General features: G+C 47.5%; 7 protein-coding genes across 7 annotated transcripts; 5 read left to right on the plus strand and 2 right to left on the minus strand.

The window, feature by feature from the left end:
• Window positions 1-250: 250 nt before the first annotated feature.
• BKA55DRAFT_539974 (uncharacterized protein) lies at window positions 251-1,506 on the plus strand (the record flags this gene model as incomplete). Its single annotated transcript, XM_046190205.1, has 2 exons — window positions 251-342; window positions 429-1,506. The coding sequence occupies 2 exons, from the start codon at window positions 251-253 to the stop codon at window positions 1,504-1,506; spliced, it is 1,170 nt and encodes a 389-aa protein (XP_046048335.1).
• A 337-nt stretch (window positions 1,507-1,843) lies between these two features.
• On the plus strand, window positions 1,844-3,328 carry BKA55DRAFT_690660 (Alpha/Beta hydrolase protein; the record flags this gene model as incomplete). The annotated part of the gene is made up of 5 exons (XM_046199537.1): window positions 1,844-2,027; window positions 2,080-2,185; window positions 2,242-2,497; window positions 2,548-2,755; window positions 2,808-3,328. The coding sequence occupies 5 exons, from the start codon at window positions 1,844-1,846 to the stop codon at window positions 3,326-3,328; spliced, it is 1,275 nt and encodes a 424-aa protein (XP_046048336.1).
• Window positions 3,329-3,371: 43 nt separating this feature from the next.
• Window positions 3,372-4,772, minus strand: BKA55DRAFT_513545 (uncharacterized protein; the record flags this gene model as incomplete). Its single annotated transcript, XM_046187906.1, has 1 exon — window positions 3,372-4,772. The coding sequence occupies one exon, from the start codon at window positions 4,770-4,772 to the stop codon at window positions 3,372-3,374; it is 1,401 nt and encodes a 466-aa protein (XP_046048337.1).
• Window positions 4,773-5,122: 350 nt separating this feature from the next.
• On the plus strand, window positions 5,123-6,526 carry BKA55DRAFT_676190 (uncharacterized protein; the record flags this gene model as incomplete). The annotated part of the gene is made up of 3 exons (XM_046198091.1): window positions 5,123-5,367; window positions 5,413-6,063; window positions 6,116-6,526. The coding sequence occupies exons 1-3, from the start codon at window positions 5,155-5,157 to the stop codon at window positions 6,524-6,526; spliced, it is 1,275 nt and encodes a 424-aa protein (XP_046048338.1). The 5' UTR covers window positions 5,123-5,154.
• A 41-nt stretch (window positions 6,527-6,567) lies between these two features.
• BKA55DRAFT_539978 (uncharacterized protein) lies at window positions 6,568-9,349 on the minus strand (the record flags this gene model as incomplete). The annotated part of the gene is made up of 2 exons (XM_046190206.1): window positions 6,568-8,005; window positions 8,052-9,349. The coding sequence occupies 2 exons, from the start codon at window positions 9,347-9,349 to the stop codon at window positions 6,568-6,570; spliced, it is 2,736 nt and encodes a 911-aa protein (XP_046048339.1).
• A 799-nt stretch (window positions 9,350-10,148) lies between these two features.
• On the plus strand, window positions 10,149-10,998 carry BKA55DRAFT_690663 (uncharacterized protein; the record flags this gene model as incomplete). Its single annotated transcript, XM_046199538.1, has 3 exons — window positions 10,149-10,384; window positions 10,429-10,645; window positions 10,696-10,998. The coding sequence occupies 3 exons, from the start codon at window positions 10,149-10,151 to the stop codon at window positions 10,996-10,998; spliced, it is 756 nt and encodes a 251-aa protein (XP_046048340.1).
• A 408-nt stretch (window positions 10,999-11,406) lies between these two features.
• BKA55DRAFT_379623 (uncharacterized protein) lies at window positions 11,407-14,226 on the plus strand. The gene is made up of 6 exons (XM_046185951.1): window positions 11,407-12,081; window positions 12,132-12,257; window positions 12,304-12,387; window positions 12,437-12,951; window positions 13,021-13,221; window positions 13,271-14,226. Exons 1-6 carry the CDS (start codon window positions 11,815-11,817, stop codon window positions 14,070-14,072), a joined length of 1,995 nt encoding a protein of 664 aa, XP_046048341.1. The 5' UTR covers window positions 11,407-11,814; the 3' UTR covers window positions 14,073-14,226.
• The last annotated feature ends 61 nt before the right edge of the window (window positions 14,227-14,287 follow it).

Here is a 14,287-nt window from a genome sequence, read left to right on the forward strand (position 1 = left end):
TACCTAGAATTCTTAGTAATAAGATATTACTTTTTATTTTCCCTAATACTATAATAAATAGTATTACTTTTATATTTTATATAAGCTATTTTATTATGAGAGAGGTTTATATAAGTGCTAGTCTCTTTATAGCTTTTCTTGCTTAATTATAGTATATCTTCTAATAACTCAGATAAGTCTTTAATTATAATATACTTATAGATAGTAAATCAGAAATTAACCTATATTCAAATTATAACTAAAAATATCTATGGCAGAACAGTCACTATCACCTACTATAGTGGTAGCGGCGGCGGCAGTGGTTGAGGAGGTGGTGGTCGAGGTGGTGTCTCTAAGCAGACAGTAAGTTCAAACCTCATATCAATCTCGTCTTGAAGAAGAGGTTTGATATTGTCTTGAGGTACAGACGACTGCCAATATGTTCAGAGCAACCGCCAGCGCCAGGGCTTGTCGCGCCAGACCCAGCGCATTGCCGAAGAAGGCGCTGGGCGTAATAACCTGGACTCGTACCCCGCTGATAATAACGAGAACTCGCCTCATTCTGGCAATAATGATGACCTGTTGCCCGCCTATCCCCCGCCGGAAAAACTCGTGGCGGATATGGACGAGGATTGTCTGGCTGTACTGCACTACATTGGTCACGGAAAACGAGTTCCAAACCCTTCCCAGAACCGTGACGAACTTCATCTTGATCAGTCACAGTCACTACTCACAGACACCCCACTTTTACCGGACCCGACCATTGATTTCAATCGCCTCAGACACGAGACCCTCGACCCCTCCCCTTCAAAGGTACTTATTCTTCTCGATTGTTGCCATGCGGCTAGTGGTAGCATAGGACAAAGAAAAGAACTCATCGCCGCCTGCAGTTTCGAGAGCACATGCGGAGATGGACCCCAAGGCTTCACAAACAACGTTGTGCAGCAACTAGAACATGCTTACAACCAGGGGCAAGTCTTGAGTACATCCCAGCTGTACAACCGATTAGCTACGAAGCATTTCGTCATGCAGGCTGGAGTGCCAGAACTGGCAGCTATACCTATCTTCCTCCAGCACCATGACAAGCATGTCACTCCGCTTTTCCTGATGCCCATGCTCCTCAACACTCACCAGTCCTGGTATCCAGCTCCTACCCGAGGGGTGAGACTCCAACCAGCCAATGTAATTTTATCAGTGCACCTTAACGACACTGATATTCAAACACTGGGTGCTATGCAGAGTTGGATTGGGAGTCGCCCGTATGCAATTGGCCGTATCAGAGTCGACAAAATCTACAAGTCCACGTCTATCATTGTCATATTTGCTATCACCTTTTGCGTTTGGCACGGCTTACCTCAAGATCCCGCTACAAGCTTTATTGGCTTTGAGTGTCAAGACACGCCGCCTTACAAACAAACATTTCAGCCTTCACTAAAGAAGGAAAACATGCCGCCAACTCATAAGAGCCAAGTTTTATTTCACGAATCGAGTTATAACCATCCTTTATCCCCTAAGAAGCTGAATTAGATTAGCGCTCAGGGCCGCTCAAACCACAGCTTGATACAGCAAAAGAGCTGCTTAGAAGCCGAGTTATTCATTATAGACTTCATCTCTTCTATAGTGTCTCTGTAGTAATAAACTTGATATTTTTAAAATTTTTACCTCTTGTCGTAGGCAGGTAGCTAAATGGTCTACTCTATATGGCCCGATAAGGTAAGTCTGAGTGCGGACTAATCTAAGAGCCGATTGATCGATCTGGGAGTGGCAGTGCAGTACGTGGCGCAGCAGGGCTTTATCTTGGCTTCACCTCTTCAATCGTAGAAAACTTGGGACTTTTATCACAAGTGATATAATTATTTGTACAATGTGGGCTTCAAAGCTTCTCAAAGGTCGAAGTGCAAGATCGATCACCAAGACCTCAATTGCAACAGCTGCCTCAGCGCCAACATCGCAAGCTGAATTCAGTGCCAACTCACAAGCCTTCTCCGTAGCTGTGACTGAGCTGCTCGAATGTCTGGACTTTGTGCTTGATCAGTTGGATGACCAAGGTGAAAGAGGCTGTTTAAGAGATACATAGCATGCTGATACAAAGTAAAATAGGAGAACATGGAGACTTGTTACAGTTTCACCTGTCACGGCTCGCGAAGGAGATATCCAAGTACGAAAACTCAAGGGTTAATGAACAAGTTTCAAAACCATGGACTGGGTATGTCTTTCTGTCTGAATAGAACGGAAAACTCTAAATCTAACCGAATCTGATAGGGATCGCCGTTTGCTTGAGCTACTGCTTGCCGCCTGCAGATGCGCATGTTCTGTCTACAAACCAGATATCCATCCAGGAGGCGACCTCGTACCAGTGATCTCACGCACGCCATCGATCACCGGGACTGTCAAAGCTACTTCAATATGGAAGGCTGAAGATACAAACACACTCTTCGTTTCCATAAGAGGCACATCTTGCAAGACAGATCATCTTGTAAACTTCAACAAAAACCAGAAGGATGCTGCCTCAGTCTTTGTAAGTCTCGGGAATCTTGAGATCTTTCAAACGCTAACAGTCATCTTCAGACGTTCCCAGGTACTGAAGAGCAAATCTTTGCCCATAGTGGCTTCTTGGCTTGTGCAACAACTCTGCTTCCCTGGCTCACCGAAGAGATAATCCGCCAAGTTACAGCCGACAAGAGTTTGGAAGACATAGTATTCACAGGTCACTCAGCCGGCGGAGCTGTTGCAGCAATGATGTTCTTGCACTTTGTCTGCCACTGCCCAAGCGATCGTAGGTTGAACCCTTTCGAATCTGGATATCGAAGGCTGACAGCCTTTAAAAGTATTTGATGTCAAGTTCTCACTTATCACATTCGGCGCTCCGCCGGTTACTTCAACCAACACTACCGAGCTTGCTCAAAGCCTCCCTCAAACTCGTCATGTCTACGCTGTTGTCAACGAATACGATTTAGTTCCGAGGGTGGACCAAGGCTACATCACATCTATCATTAGTCTCTACCGATCTGCCTACGGACTACCGTTATCTGAATTCAATAATACCACGTTTACGAACAACACTCAAGTTGAGAGGAATCATGACACTACTTGGAGGCTCCCTCCACCCGAATTCTATGTCGTTGGAAATATCATTGTGTTGAGAGCCAAACTGGACTTAAATACCGTAGAGCTGAGATCAGCTCAACTCAATACGGAAACGAATACGCCACCACAAAAGCTCGATATACTAAGAGTATCTCCAATTGAGTTTTGCAAATTAGTCTTCTTTGAAATATCTGTACATAAGCGGAGGATATATCTCAACAGATTGGAAAGATTGGTACAGGAGTCTGGGGGAACTGTATGATAATACTCAAGATAATAGAAGACGTGATCTACTTGGTCTGCTTTCAGATCCGTCGCACTGGCAAACTCGTTTTGTGCCTCCTCGACCACTCTACGGCCCTATAATAGAACACATCTTCTTTAACCCTTGCTGCAATCTTATCCATATCCACATCTTGCTCACCTTCCATGGCCCTCTCAAGTTCCGTCAAAAGCGCCTGACAGTCCCAGCACCCACAAGCACGATACTCTTGGCCAAAGTACACACGATACAGTCTTCTTGTCTTACCAAAATCATCGCCTAGTTGTGGCTTCTCAATGGTATCATCATGGTTGACGAACTTTCCGGCTAGGACCTTCATCGCCTGTCCATAGTGCTTCGCCGTACATTGATGGGTGTGCCAAACCAGATCGATATCCAAGGTCGGAACAACAGTGGTTTTAGACATTTTGAGAAGCTTGCAGAAGTTCAGGTACCGCGCAATAGCTCTTCTGATAGTGCCCTCAAGAGCAGGGCTGCGTATCCACATGAATGAATTCATCTTATCAACGAACGATGCCTGACGAATAACAGCATCCCTGAGCTGTTTTGCCAAAGGTGAGTCAAAATCTCTAAATAGTTGCGAGTATTCTTTACATGGGCTTTCGTAAATCACGGGTTTGTAGCCAATGCTGCCAAACCCAGTGGTTGACATGCTCCGAAGCGTGGAGTAGGTAAGATCTTTCCATGAGAGTATATCGTTGAAGAGATTTGGTGCAAAGCCGGATGCCTCTTCATAGTTTGCTGCTGCCGCTGGTGGTAAGTTGAATACCCATTCTGCGTTATCGATGGCGTTGTGGATGTGTTTCCAAGGAAACTTGACAGAGAAGAGCGGCTCTTCTGAACAGATGCTGACGAACAGGCGAGGGTTGAGGAGAAACGAGTGCCAGACCATAAGGATATCAAGAGGTGGTAGATTATCTTTCGTGATTTCTCTTTCCGAAGACATATTGAAGTGTTCTCTCCACGCTAGAAAGCGAACCGTAGCAAGCTCAACAAATCTCGGCCACTTCGCCTGTCTTCGTTCCCAAAGCTTCTCATCCTTAAACGTCTTTTCATCTCCCTGAGTGCCAGTTTTGGTCTCTCTCAAAGGTTTAGTCTGCATCACATCGTCCAGCTCTTTCGAAACCAGAATCTTCTGCCTCAAGATGAAGAGCGTCTCAAGGAATTCGAGGTGAGCTGCGCATTCAGACAGGGTAGGCAGAGCCAAGTCTGGAGGACTTCGGTTTCTTGATGGTGTATTATTGGCATTTGTTGTAGTCGGAAATTTAAAGATGCCGGGGTCGGGGATTGTTGGAAAGTCCTCAGGCTTGACGGCGAGTTCGTATGGTTTGCCATTCGGATCATTCGGGCGCGATGAACTTGAGACCATATCCTTTCCCTGCTCGTGCAGGGAAAGTTTGGTGAATCGGTGCTCTAAAGCCATTTTGCAATATGAAGTCAAAATATCTTCAATTCTCCTAATGCTACTTTTTATCGGTGAACTTCTTTCACACCAAGGTTGAGTCGTAGAATGAGGCGATCCGGGCTGAATACCGCAATCCTCCAGTTTGCCTCGCCATGCCTCAAACATAAAGTGTACCTCGTCTCAGGCACCCTTGCTTATCAGCTGGGCAATCTCACCAATCGCGCGCATTGAAGCAAAGACATCTTACGCCCGGCTAAAGAGAGGACAAGCGCCCAGGCGTTCTCGACTTGTCGATCGATGCGGGGGTATTCCGCGGTGCCAACCAGCCGCTGTAAGTTTACTGAGCCGTCGATATTCACAACACAACCTCAACTTTCATGCTGGGAGCAACAATGCAATCATGGATACTCTCCACAAAGCGTTCTTCTCGATCTTTATGATCACATGGGGTATTCTCATAATCGTCAACATTGCTAGCATTTGTGGCAGGACAGCAAGGACATTTGCGCGGCTTCGCTTCTGGTCAATTATTCCAACTTGCATTTACGGCCCTCTTGTCGTGCTCAATCCATGGTGGCGGCTGGGACACTTGGATAGAGGACGTCAATTCCTGGTGAGTACTTCAGTCATCTGAAATTCTCGGTATTAATTGTAGTAGGGCATTTGGTTGGCATTATGGCCTATTCTCAGTTCAATAATTGCGACAACACGAAAAAGCAGAGGATCGATGGGAGAATGGAGCTCTTGCCAACGAAGTCGCGGGTGTTTTTATATACTATGCGTCGACTGGGCAATCATTCTGTTCTCAATTGTGGAAGTCTGCCGGAATCCGATTCCTACGGGATCGAAAGACTGGACATTTGGAGCGAGTCTGGGGAAAATTATGACCATGTTCACGATAATCCTTCTTGCTGGCCAAGATGTGTTGCTATTCCCCATCGCCGCGTTTCCTCGCTTCATCAGCGTTCCAGCAATCGTCCTCAGACGATGCTTCCTACCGATACAGCACAAGCCGGTCAAGAGATGGCCACACGACATCAATAGACTGTTGTCACAGAAGCCTCGAGGTCAAGAGAGGTCCTTGGCAATTATGCTACAAAACGACAATATCGCTGAGCGAGTCGCAAGCCGCCTTCACTATGATGACATGGTGAACCTATCGCTCACATCCAAGTTGATACGCACCGCTGTATTCTATCCGTCGATGGACCCAAACTCTCGCCAGGACCGGATAGAGTCGGTATGCGTAGCGTCCTGTTTCAAGGGTAAGAAGAGCGAATGTTGGTCATGCGAACGTGTGATCTGCGACGTAAGTTAAGCTCTGGCACACCCAACTACTCAATTGCTGATATTATGAATAGGCCTGCAAAGCCTCAAAACAACGAATTCGGTCTTCACGTATAAAAGACCACTTTATGCACTGCTACGCCGTCTGCACATACTGCTACCTCGTCACCGCGCCCGGCGGCGCGGCACCCTTTTATGCGAAGTGGAACATGCAAGATCTCGAAATGCAGCATATCAATTGCTGTACTTTCCGCGAGCCACAATGGGAAGATGGTGGTGGACACTTGTGTCGCTATTGTATCAGGCTCGATGGGGAGAAACTCACGGAGATGAAGGAGAAGAGAGATGAGTTTTATCTGAGTAGAACTTTGCCGAGGAATGTTGATTGCGCGATATGTATGTGGCCTGTAGGGAGAAGGGCTACTCGCTGGTGGTTTTGTGGGAAGGGAAGACATGAGTGTCATTGGGCGGGACATCATACGTAGTAAATGGTTCATTGTATATGACTGGTGTAGATTGCTCTGCTTCACCCTCCGCAACCACCACATCCTCCATCTCCATCGCCGCCACCACCACAACTTGATACGCATCCACTTCCACAAGTATCCCCAGCCATGCCTGGTGATCCTACTGCACATCCTGCTGCTACCGCACCACAAGCGAAAGGACCTGAGGCGCATCCTCCTCCTCCGCTACCATCATCCGCCGTGTTTGCACCAACATCGATCTTAGTTGCTCTCCAATCCCTGAACTTCTCATACTCCAAGACTCGTAACGGCTGAGCGAGGAAGGCCCAGTCAGCGACAAAGTATTGATGGTAAGCGCCTTTCTCAAAATGGTGACTAAAAGGTTGTGCGCGATGAATGCCTCCGAGCTTGAGTCTATCCATGGTTTCGTCCTCGTGGTTGGTGAGCCATGTTGTTGCGGCTTGGAATTGGCTGCAGTTTGCCATAGCGACTGCAGCTGTTAGGAGGACGTCTTGACCGAGTAGTACGGTGATGCGATTCTTGAACCAATCGGTGTCTGTCATTACGCCTGGGTTCGCCCGCTTCCCAGTCGACTTGCTCATGGCAGGTTGTGCACTGGGAGGATACAGTTGCCGACCCCGGGCTAGATGCAGAGACACGATGGACCAAGAGTCAAACGGGAATGCAAGAACATGTTTCGAAATGTTGCAATCGCCACAGTTTCCGGGATAACGATCATATGCTTCTGTACAATCCCATGGAAAGACATCTTGGTATGGGTAGATGGGCCCTTCAAAACTGCCCCAGTCCGTCCAATATTCGGCCAGTGTATCCACAATATCAGAGTCATCGTGGCGTCCATAGCGGAACTTGAGCAGATATTCTTCTGTAAGACCATTTGGAACGTCGTATTTAGAGAATGCCCGTGTAGGAACATTTGACCCGGATCGACAGACAAAGCTCATCAAGTACAATGGCATTGGTTGACTAGCCGCTGCCTTGGAGGCGAACAGGGGACTGAACAAGCCGCGGTCAATCAATCTGTCACAGAATGCCTGGCAATTGTTCTCGTGATAATGCCATTTGAGTCGAACCTCTGGATCTAGAAGATGAGCGGTGATGCTCGAGATGTACACCTGCACCCTCGATGCGAGGTACTCTTTGACGTGTAGAAGTAGACGTTTGGTACTCTGTTCAATCATAGCTTCTTGCTCTGCAAAAGTCAATCCGTCCTCGGTCAGACAATTAGATTCATGTATGAAGGCGTCAATAAGCTCATCTTCAATGCCAGACTCGAAGAAGTCACAAAAGGCGCCACCGACGACTTGCTTCATAAAGGCTTTGTATCGCTTTGGGTGTCTCGGTCTATCCTGCATATAGAGTATGCGATCTGTCTGGCCTGCGAGAAGAAGAGACTTGGTGATGTCTTCTGACGGATCACGGATGACCTGTAATGAAGGCGGATCTCGGCTGGTGATGAGGACACCACCCATGGTGCTATAGTTATCAGTTGCTGTCTTAAATGACGAGTCGAGAGACTTACTTTGCGACGCCATTCTCAATGATCAGAGGGCCAAAACGAAGAGCCATGTGAACATTCCCATACGGATACTTCTCAATTGTCGACCGCAAGTACATGGGAATGTCCTCAGGCTCATCAGTACTGAACCCATAAGAATAGCCGTATTCCGGTAGTGAAGTCTCGTTGAGATGTCCCAATCGACTCGGTTGCTTCCTGGTTGCTGCAGCAGGTCTCGGCTCGCCTCCGATAGGATCCTTCTTCCGTAACTGAAGCAAACTGTCATTTTTGCTGAATTTTGATCTTGTAGAGGCATACTTTGCCTCTGCAAAGAGGTCGGTGACTGTATACAGCCCACATCCTACACGACCAAGACCGCCTTTGACGTGATGACCTTGGTCAAGCGCAGGATCAATTGGCCATAGCGACCGGGAGCGTCCATCTTGATCGCGTCGACGAACTGTACTGCAATAACACAACTTTCGACTGATCTCTGGCGTCAAGGCCGTTGGAAGACAGCATTCTTTGTACTTCTTAACAAAACGCGTCTGTCCATAATGTGTCGCTCGGTAACAGCTTTCGCATATAGCAATACTTTCGTCGCTGGTGTCCTGAAATGTGCAGCCCCGAATGGTCGCCTTACATTCAGAGCAGAGCTGTGGGACGAAAACAGGCTGGTCTAGAGCGTCATATGACCAAAGCCGTATTTGAGCGGAGGCAGGTCTTTTCCAAAACGATAGTGCTTTTTCAGGTTCGCGATGCTCAATAATCTTGTCGATGTCGAGAAATTGCGCTGATTGAAGAAGCATCCGAGCTCTTCGTCTCGCTGGGTCCAGTACTTTGCGTTCGCTTAGGGAGGTTCTGATCGCGCCTTTGATGGTCTGACTTTCGATATCGGCCAAAATATCCCAGCCACGACCTCGTAGAACTTCATCGTATGAAGGTGGCGCTTTCGTGTCTTTTTTCGCTTTCTTCTCTGGACGTTTCGATCGTTGGTTTCTCTTATTGCGTTCATGGAATTGGCGAGAAATATCGGATACGGAATCGAGAAACGTATCATAGCCATGGATATGAATATCATTCTCATCAGGGTTGTATTCTGATGTGTCTTGACGTGATTGCCAGCGCCTGAATGTTAACAGTAAATAAGGAAGTTCGCGCTCTACTCCTTCCCAGTACATTCTGAGTAGTTCTGTCTCGAGCAGATCGGTGGCAGGACCGAGGCGGGTACTTGGAATTGCAGGGGCGTTAGTGATATGCCCACCGCTACTGCCACTAGATGCTGGCACCGAACGAGACAGGAAAGCTGGGAGAGAAGGCATTTTGCGATGCCTCTATTCGCAAAGCATTACATGCTGAAGATTCAAGGCACGACAGAGTCTTTCGAATTGGTAACTGACATCTCAACCAGGCTGGCGAAAACGCCTTGCATGAAGTCTGTCATACCTTACTCAGTGTCTCGCCCACTGTAACCAGGCGCTGAGGCGGGGAAGCGGAATTACAGCGCTGCAGATTCGGCATCCTACATGGATTTGCATTGAACAAGGCATACTCGGCTTCCACCTCATCGACTAGGCTGATACAAGACTCTCTGCTAATCCTTTATGGTTGAGGCGCACTGCTTTGAAAGTCAGGAATGATCACATTTGCATCCAGAAAGCCATGATATATGTGTAAACTTAATATAGGCTTACCTGCCCCCAAATCTCTGGACCCTGCCGATAAATGCCTGTTCAAGAATGGAGCTTTGGCGGGGTGGAATGCCTGCTGTAATGGATCTCTCACTCGATACCCGATCCGGCGCCGTAAATCCGGGAATGGGGCCTTGCAGTCTTCCGGTTCTGGCATGTTAAATTGAATAGAACAAGCCTCATGAGCTTGTTTGTTGATGAGATCGATTTTAGTGCAGACCTTGTAGCTTTCGGAGAATTGAGGTTTCTTGTCTGAAGATGACGACGTAAGCGATAACGAGTCTTATAAATATTGGCGGCGCATGGGGCCTTTTCAGGTCGTCAGACGAGGATTTTGTCGACCCGATAAACTGATATATCCAACATTCAAGTCGCTGTAGCTTCCCGAAGTGAAAAGAAACAAAAAAAACGCCCAAGTATCCTCGTCGCAATGAAGGTCGTCATCGCAGGCTCAACAGGATTTATTGGGAAGGAAGTCGTCCGCCAGGCGCTCCTGCACCCTCAGATCACCTCAGTCGTCACATTATCGCGCCACGATCATGATCTCCCGGAAGACCTACAAACACCAGAAATTGAGTCCAAGTTTATGTCCGTTTCCTGTTCCGACTTCAAAAACTACCCGCAATATGTCAAAGAGGAGATCTCCGGAGCAGACGCTTGCATATGGTACGTCCGGCCGGCTTCCCAACGTGACACAACTGACCGCGCAGGCTTATTGGAGTAACGCCCGGGAAGCTGAAGCAGTACACTTGGGATCAAGTTCGTATGATCTGCTATGAGTATGCGCTCTACGCGGCCGATACGTTTGCGAAGCTTCCGCGCGAAGGCAACCCGGACCCTCTGCGATTCATCTACGTGAGCGGTTGCAACGCCGAGCGAGATCCTGCAAAGAAGCCATGGATTCTTGGGGACTATTGTCTTCTTCGTGTATGTCTTCAAGCGCATCGCTGCCGTACAAATGCTAACAGCGTGTTCAGGGCCAGGTAGAGAAACAGATCATCGAGCGCGCGCATTTGTCGGACGGGAGAATGCAGGTCCTCGTTGCTAAGGGAGGAATGGTCAACGACCCGGACATGGGTTTCGTGAAACAAGGGCTTCGTTGGTTCTCGCATGCTGTCATCAACATCCCAAATATTGGGAGGACCGAGATGGTGGCCGGATTACTTGACCAGTCGATCACTGGATTTGGTAAGGATACTTTGTCCAATGCGGAAATGGTGGAAATTGGAAAGAAGGCATTGGAGAAGAACGAGATTTTGGAAGCGAAAGGGCCCAATTAAAATCGTGGTGTTGTGTTTGCTTGTTTATATGAAGATACCAGAATTGCTTCCGTTCCTTCATGAAGACGCGTTGTCGATGTGACCGTGTACACGTGTAATCTTGGGAAAGACGCGACAAAAAGAACTTTTAGACAAATTTCCGCCATACAGGCGCTGTGAGAAGTATCCATAATCTAGTACGAGTTGCTTTCGATGGAAACGCGCCGTTATTGAGACGCGTCTATTGATGCCTTAGTGTGAGGGAATGTAACTGACTGGAGACTTTAATTACTTAGGTTTCGGCCCAACTCACTTGTAACGCAGTGAAATAAGTCTAATCCGATCAATATCCAAAATCCAGATATTTAGGCTTATTAATTATATCGCTACAAATAAATCGACTAATATTTACCGCGTTGAAATTCAAGTCAACTCGTTCCGTACCTTCTCCTACCCTAGGCCGTCAACATCGTCAAATCACGGACGCGACCGACGTCTGACTGAAATGAGTAATCAGCCAATCATGCACTCAAACAGACCAAGATACAAATGCACACCACGATCTTCGCCGACCAAATTCGAAATATCGCGGAGGAAAAGGTCCTTAATTACGCTACTTCTTGGCCGTGGATGATGCGCTTGTAGTGGTTGCTGTCGTGTCGAATGGGTAAATATGACGCCGTGATGCGCGACGCGGCGGAATTGCAGTCCCTGACATCATGCACTAAGAATCTTGGCTATCCGGGGCCAAGACTATTTGTATGAGCTTATTTCCAGTTTTCGTATTTACTGCGGAAATGATATATTTGTTTCTTATTGAGCAAGAATTCCTGCAATATGGATCAAAATGCACAGCAAACGAGGCATATTGCTGCCAATCTTGAGCACGGTGCTGATGGCAGCACGACCCTTCATACGAGTGTTCAACATGAGACTTTGCATCATGATGCAGTCGAGAAAGTGCACGAGGCCCATGATGTTACCGCCAATTCAGCAGAAGTTCAAGATGTTGGCTGGGATGATGATCAGATACGACCCGAGGACTATGCTATCGACGGCATAAAGAACGAAGATATCTGGCTTCTCGTCCGAAGGTTCAATAAAGTGCGTTTACACACTCAGTTTGCAAAATCATTAGCTGACTTGAGCCACAGCGCGTTTTCCATCTCAAATATGCCCCAGATCACCCAGATGATGAGTTGGATTTCAACGTTGCTGAGGAGGAGCAATTCTCTCCAAACAAACTGCGTGCACAGCTCGAGAGACTTTATATGGGGGCTGTAGGTGTTTCAGTCCAAGACATTCGGAAAATACTGACAGTTGCAGATACTTGGCTTTATCATGTTTAGACAACACCTCTCGAGACTCCAGTCCTGGAGGGAACCAAGACGAACATCATGTTTTTGTCTAGTAGGTCAATCAGTTTCCCATGCAAAGAATACCTCCTCTAACTATTCAGGTTTATCTCGCTGCGTGGTATTTCAACTTCCTTATGCCAACACTGTTGACAGGTTTGATGGCCATCCTGCTCTCTCCCAGAATTCGAAATACCTTATTCCCGCCTTGCCCACCTGCGCTAGTCCATTATCAAGGCGGCCATTTGATAAAGCCGCCCGCGGGTATTCTAGGAACGGTCGATACAGCTACAGGCGCTCCAGAGAGCCTCAAGGGTGAAACCCTGGAGAGAGAAGCCAGCAACTTTGCAACAGGCATTGTGGCTCTGTCCATCAATACCTTCGTCGACAAAGATCCTCAGCACGATGAGTCACAAAGAGGAGGTGGAAAGACTGTTAATCTTCCGGATCCAAGATCGTTAGCGACTAGGATAGCGACTGCGAAGGATAAAGCAGCTGGAATCGAGAAACCGTCTTGGGACAAGAGCAAATCGCCTATGCAGGAGCTTATGTGGAGTCAGATGAGACCCTTGATGCATTGGGTATGTCGCTTCTGCGATATGTGGGAAAGGAGTGCAAAGTAAGTTTTCACTTTCCAGGCTTTGGTCTGCTGTTATGCCAGTGAAAACAGACTTTAATTTACGACTAGTCTCCTTGATCCAACTGCACCTTTTCCGAGAGATACTGCCCGCTATCGAATCGTGCAACTACTTCTCCCGATTATTATACTATCAACTTTCACGCCCTGTTACATATTCTATAGAATTGTTACCTTGGGTATTGGGGTTGGGTTCTTTGGTAGCATCTTCTTGAGAAACTCTTATGGTTGGCTAAAGCATACTGTGGAAAGGTACGAAGCCTGTTCAAATGCAAACTGAATCTCTCTGACAATTGACTAGAATTGTGTTCCGGGGAATACCGACGGATTCCCAATTGACTATAGCCCTTTTACGACATGGTGAACGAAACAAGGCCCCTCTGCCACCACCTCCCGAACCAAAAGGTCCACCTCTTGACGAACCTCACGTTCTTGATGACGATGTCCTCAGTGCATCTAATGGCGACCGTCCAGTGGGAGCGTCACATGAAAAGATTCAAAAAGCTGTTCAGGAATCCCCTGGAGTCGTCCGAGATACCGGCGGTGATGACCATGAGTACCCTGACCATGAGACCGGTGGGAAAAGACGCGGCAAGCTCTTAGGCATCGTCAAACCTGTTGCTCATGCAGCAGCAAAGACTGTCATAGGTGTTAACAAAATCCGAGCAAAGACTGGAACACTATCTGCTAAGAACCGTGTTGGAGCGGCATCGACAAGGGAAAAGCCGTCAATTGCCGGACCGGTCGAGTTCACATGTCGCTGGCAGGGAGAAAAGGGGTATGTGTATATCACATCCGATACTTCATCCCCTTGTCTGTGTTTTTCTAGAAGATCTACGGGAGATTCGGATGGTTCTGACTATCATGAGGTTCACCCTACATGGACAATCCCTGTCAAGGACATCACTACACTGAACAAGTATTCCGGGTATGGGGCCAAAGCGAAACTTCTTGCTGGATGGGCGTTGGAAGCTGAGATTATGGATGGCTTGGAGATAGTTGATAGTGGAGGGAAGTCTACGTTGACCACAGCAATGGCTCGTAGAGATCAGCTATTCAATCGGCTTTGTGCTATTGGTGATCAGAAATGGGAAATCTGGTAGCCTACCTCATCAAGCTGAATTCGAAAGAAACATTGCCATCCGCGCCCGCTTGGCATTTTTAAGCGAACGCCGATTGATGTTTCTCAGCCTTGTCAATTGACTTGGCGGATTTCCAGTCCAACACAGCCACGTGAGGCAGATTTGCGAACCACTCACGTCAGATCATGCAAAGGGTTTAGCAAATGCCCCCTTCCGACTCATACCTATCAACATTT

Source organism: Fusarium redolens (genome assembly GCF_020744475.1).
Source record: "Fusarium redolens strain MPI-CAGE-AT-0023 chromosome Unknown BKA55scaffold_9, whole genome shotgun sequence".
NCBI classification, from domain to species: Eukaryota; Fungi; Ascomycota; class Sordariomycetes; order Hypocreales; family Nectriaceae; genus Fusarium; species Fusarium redolens.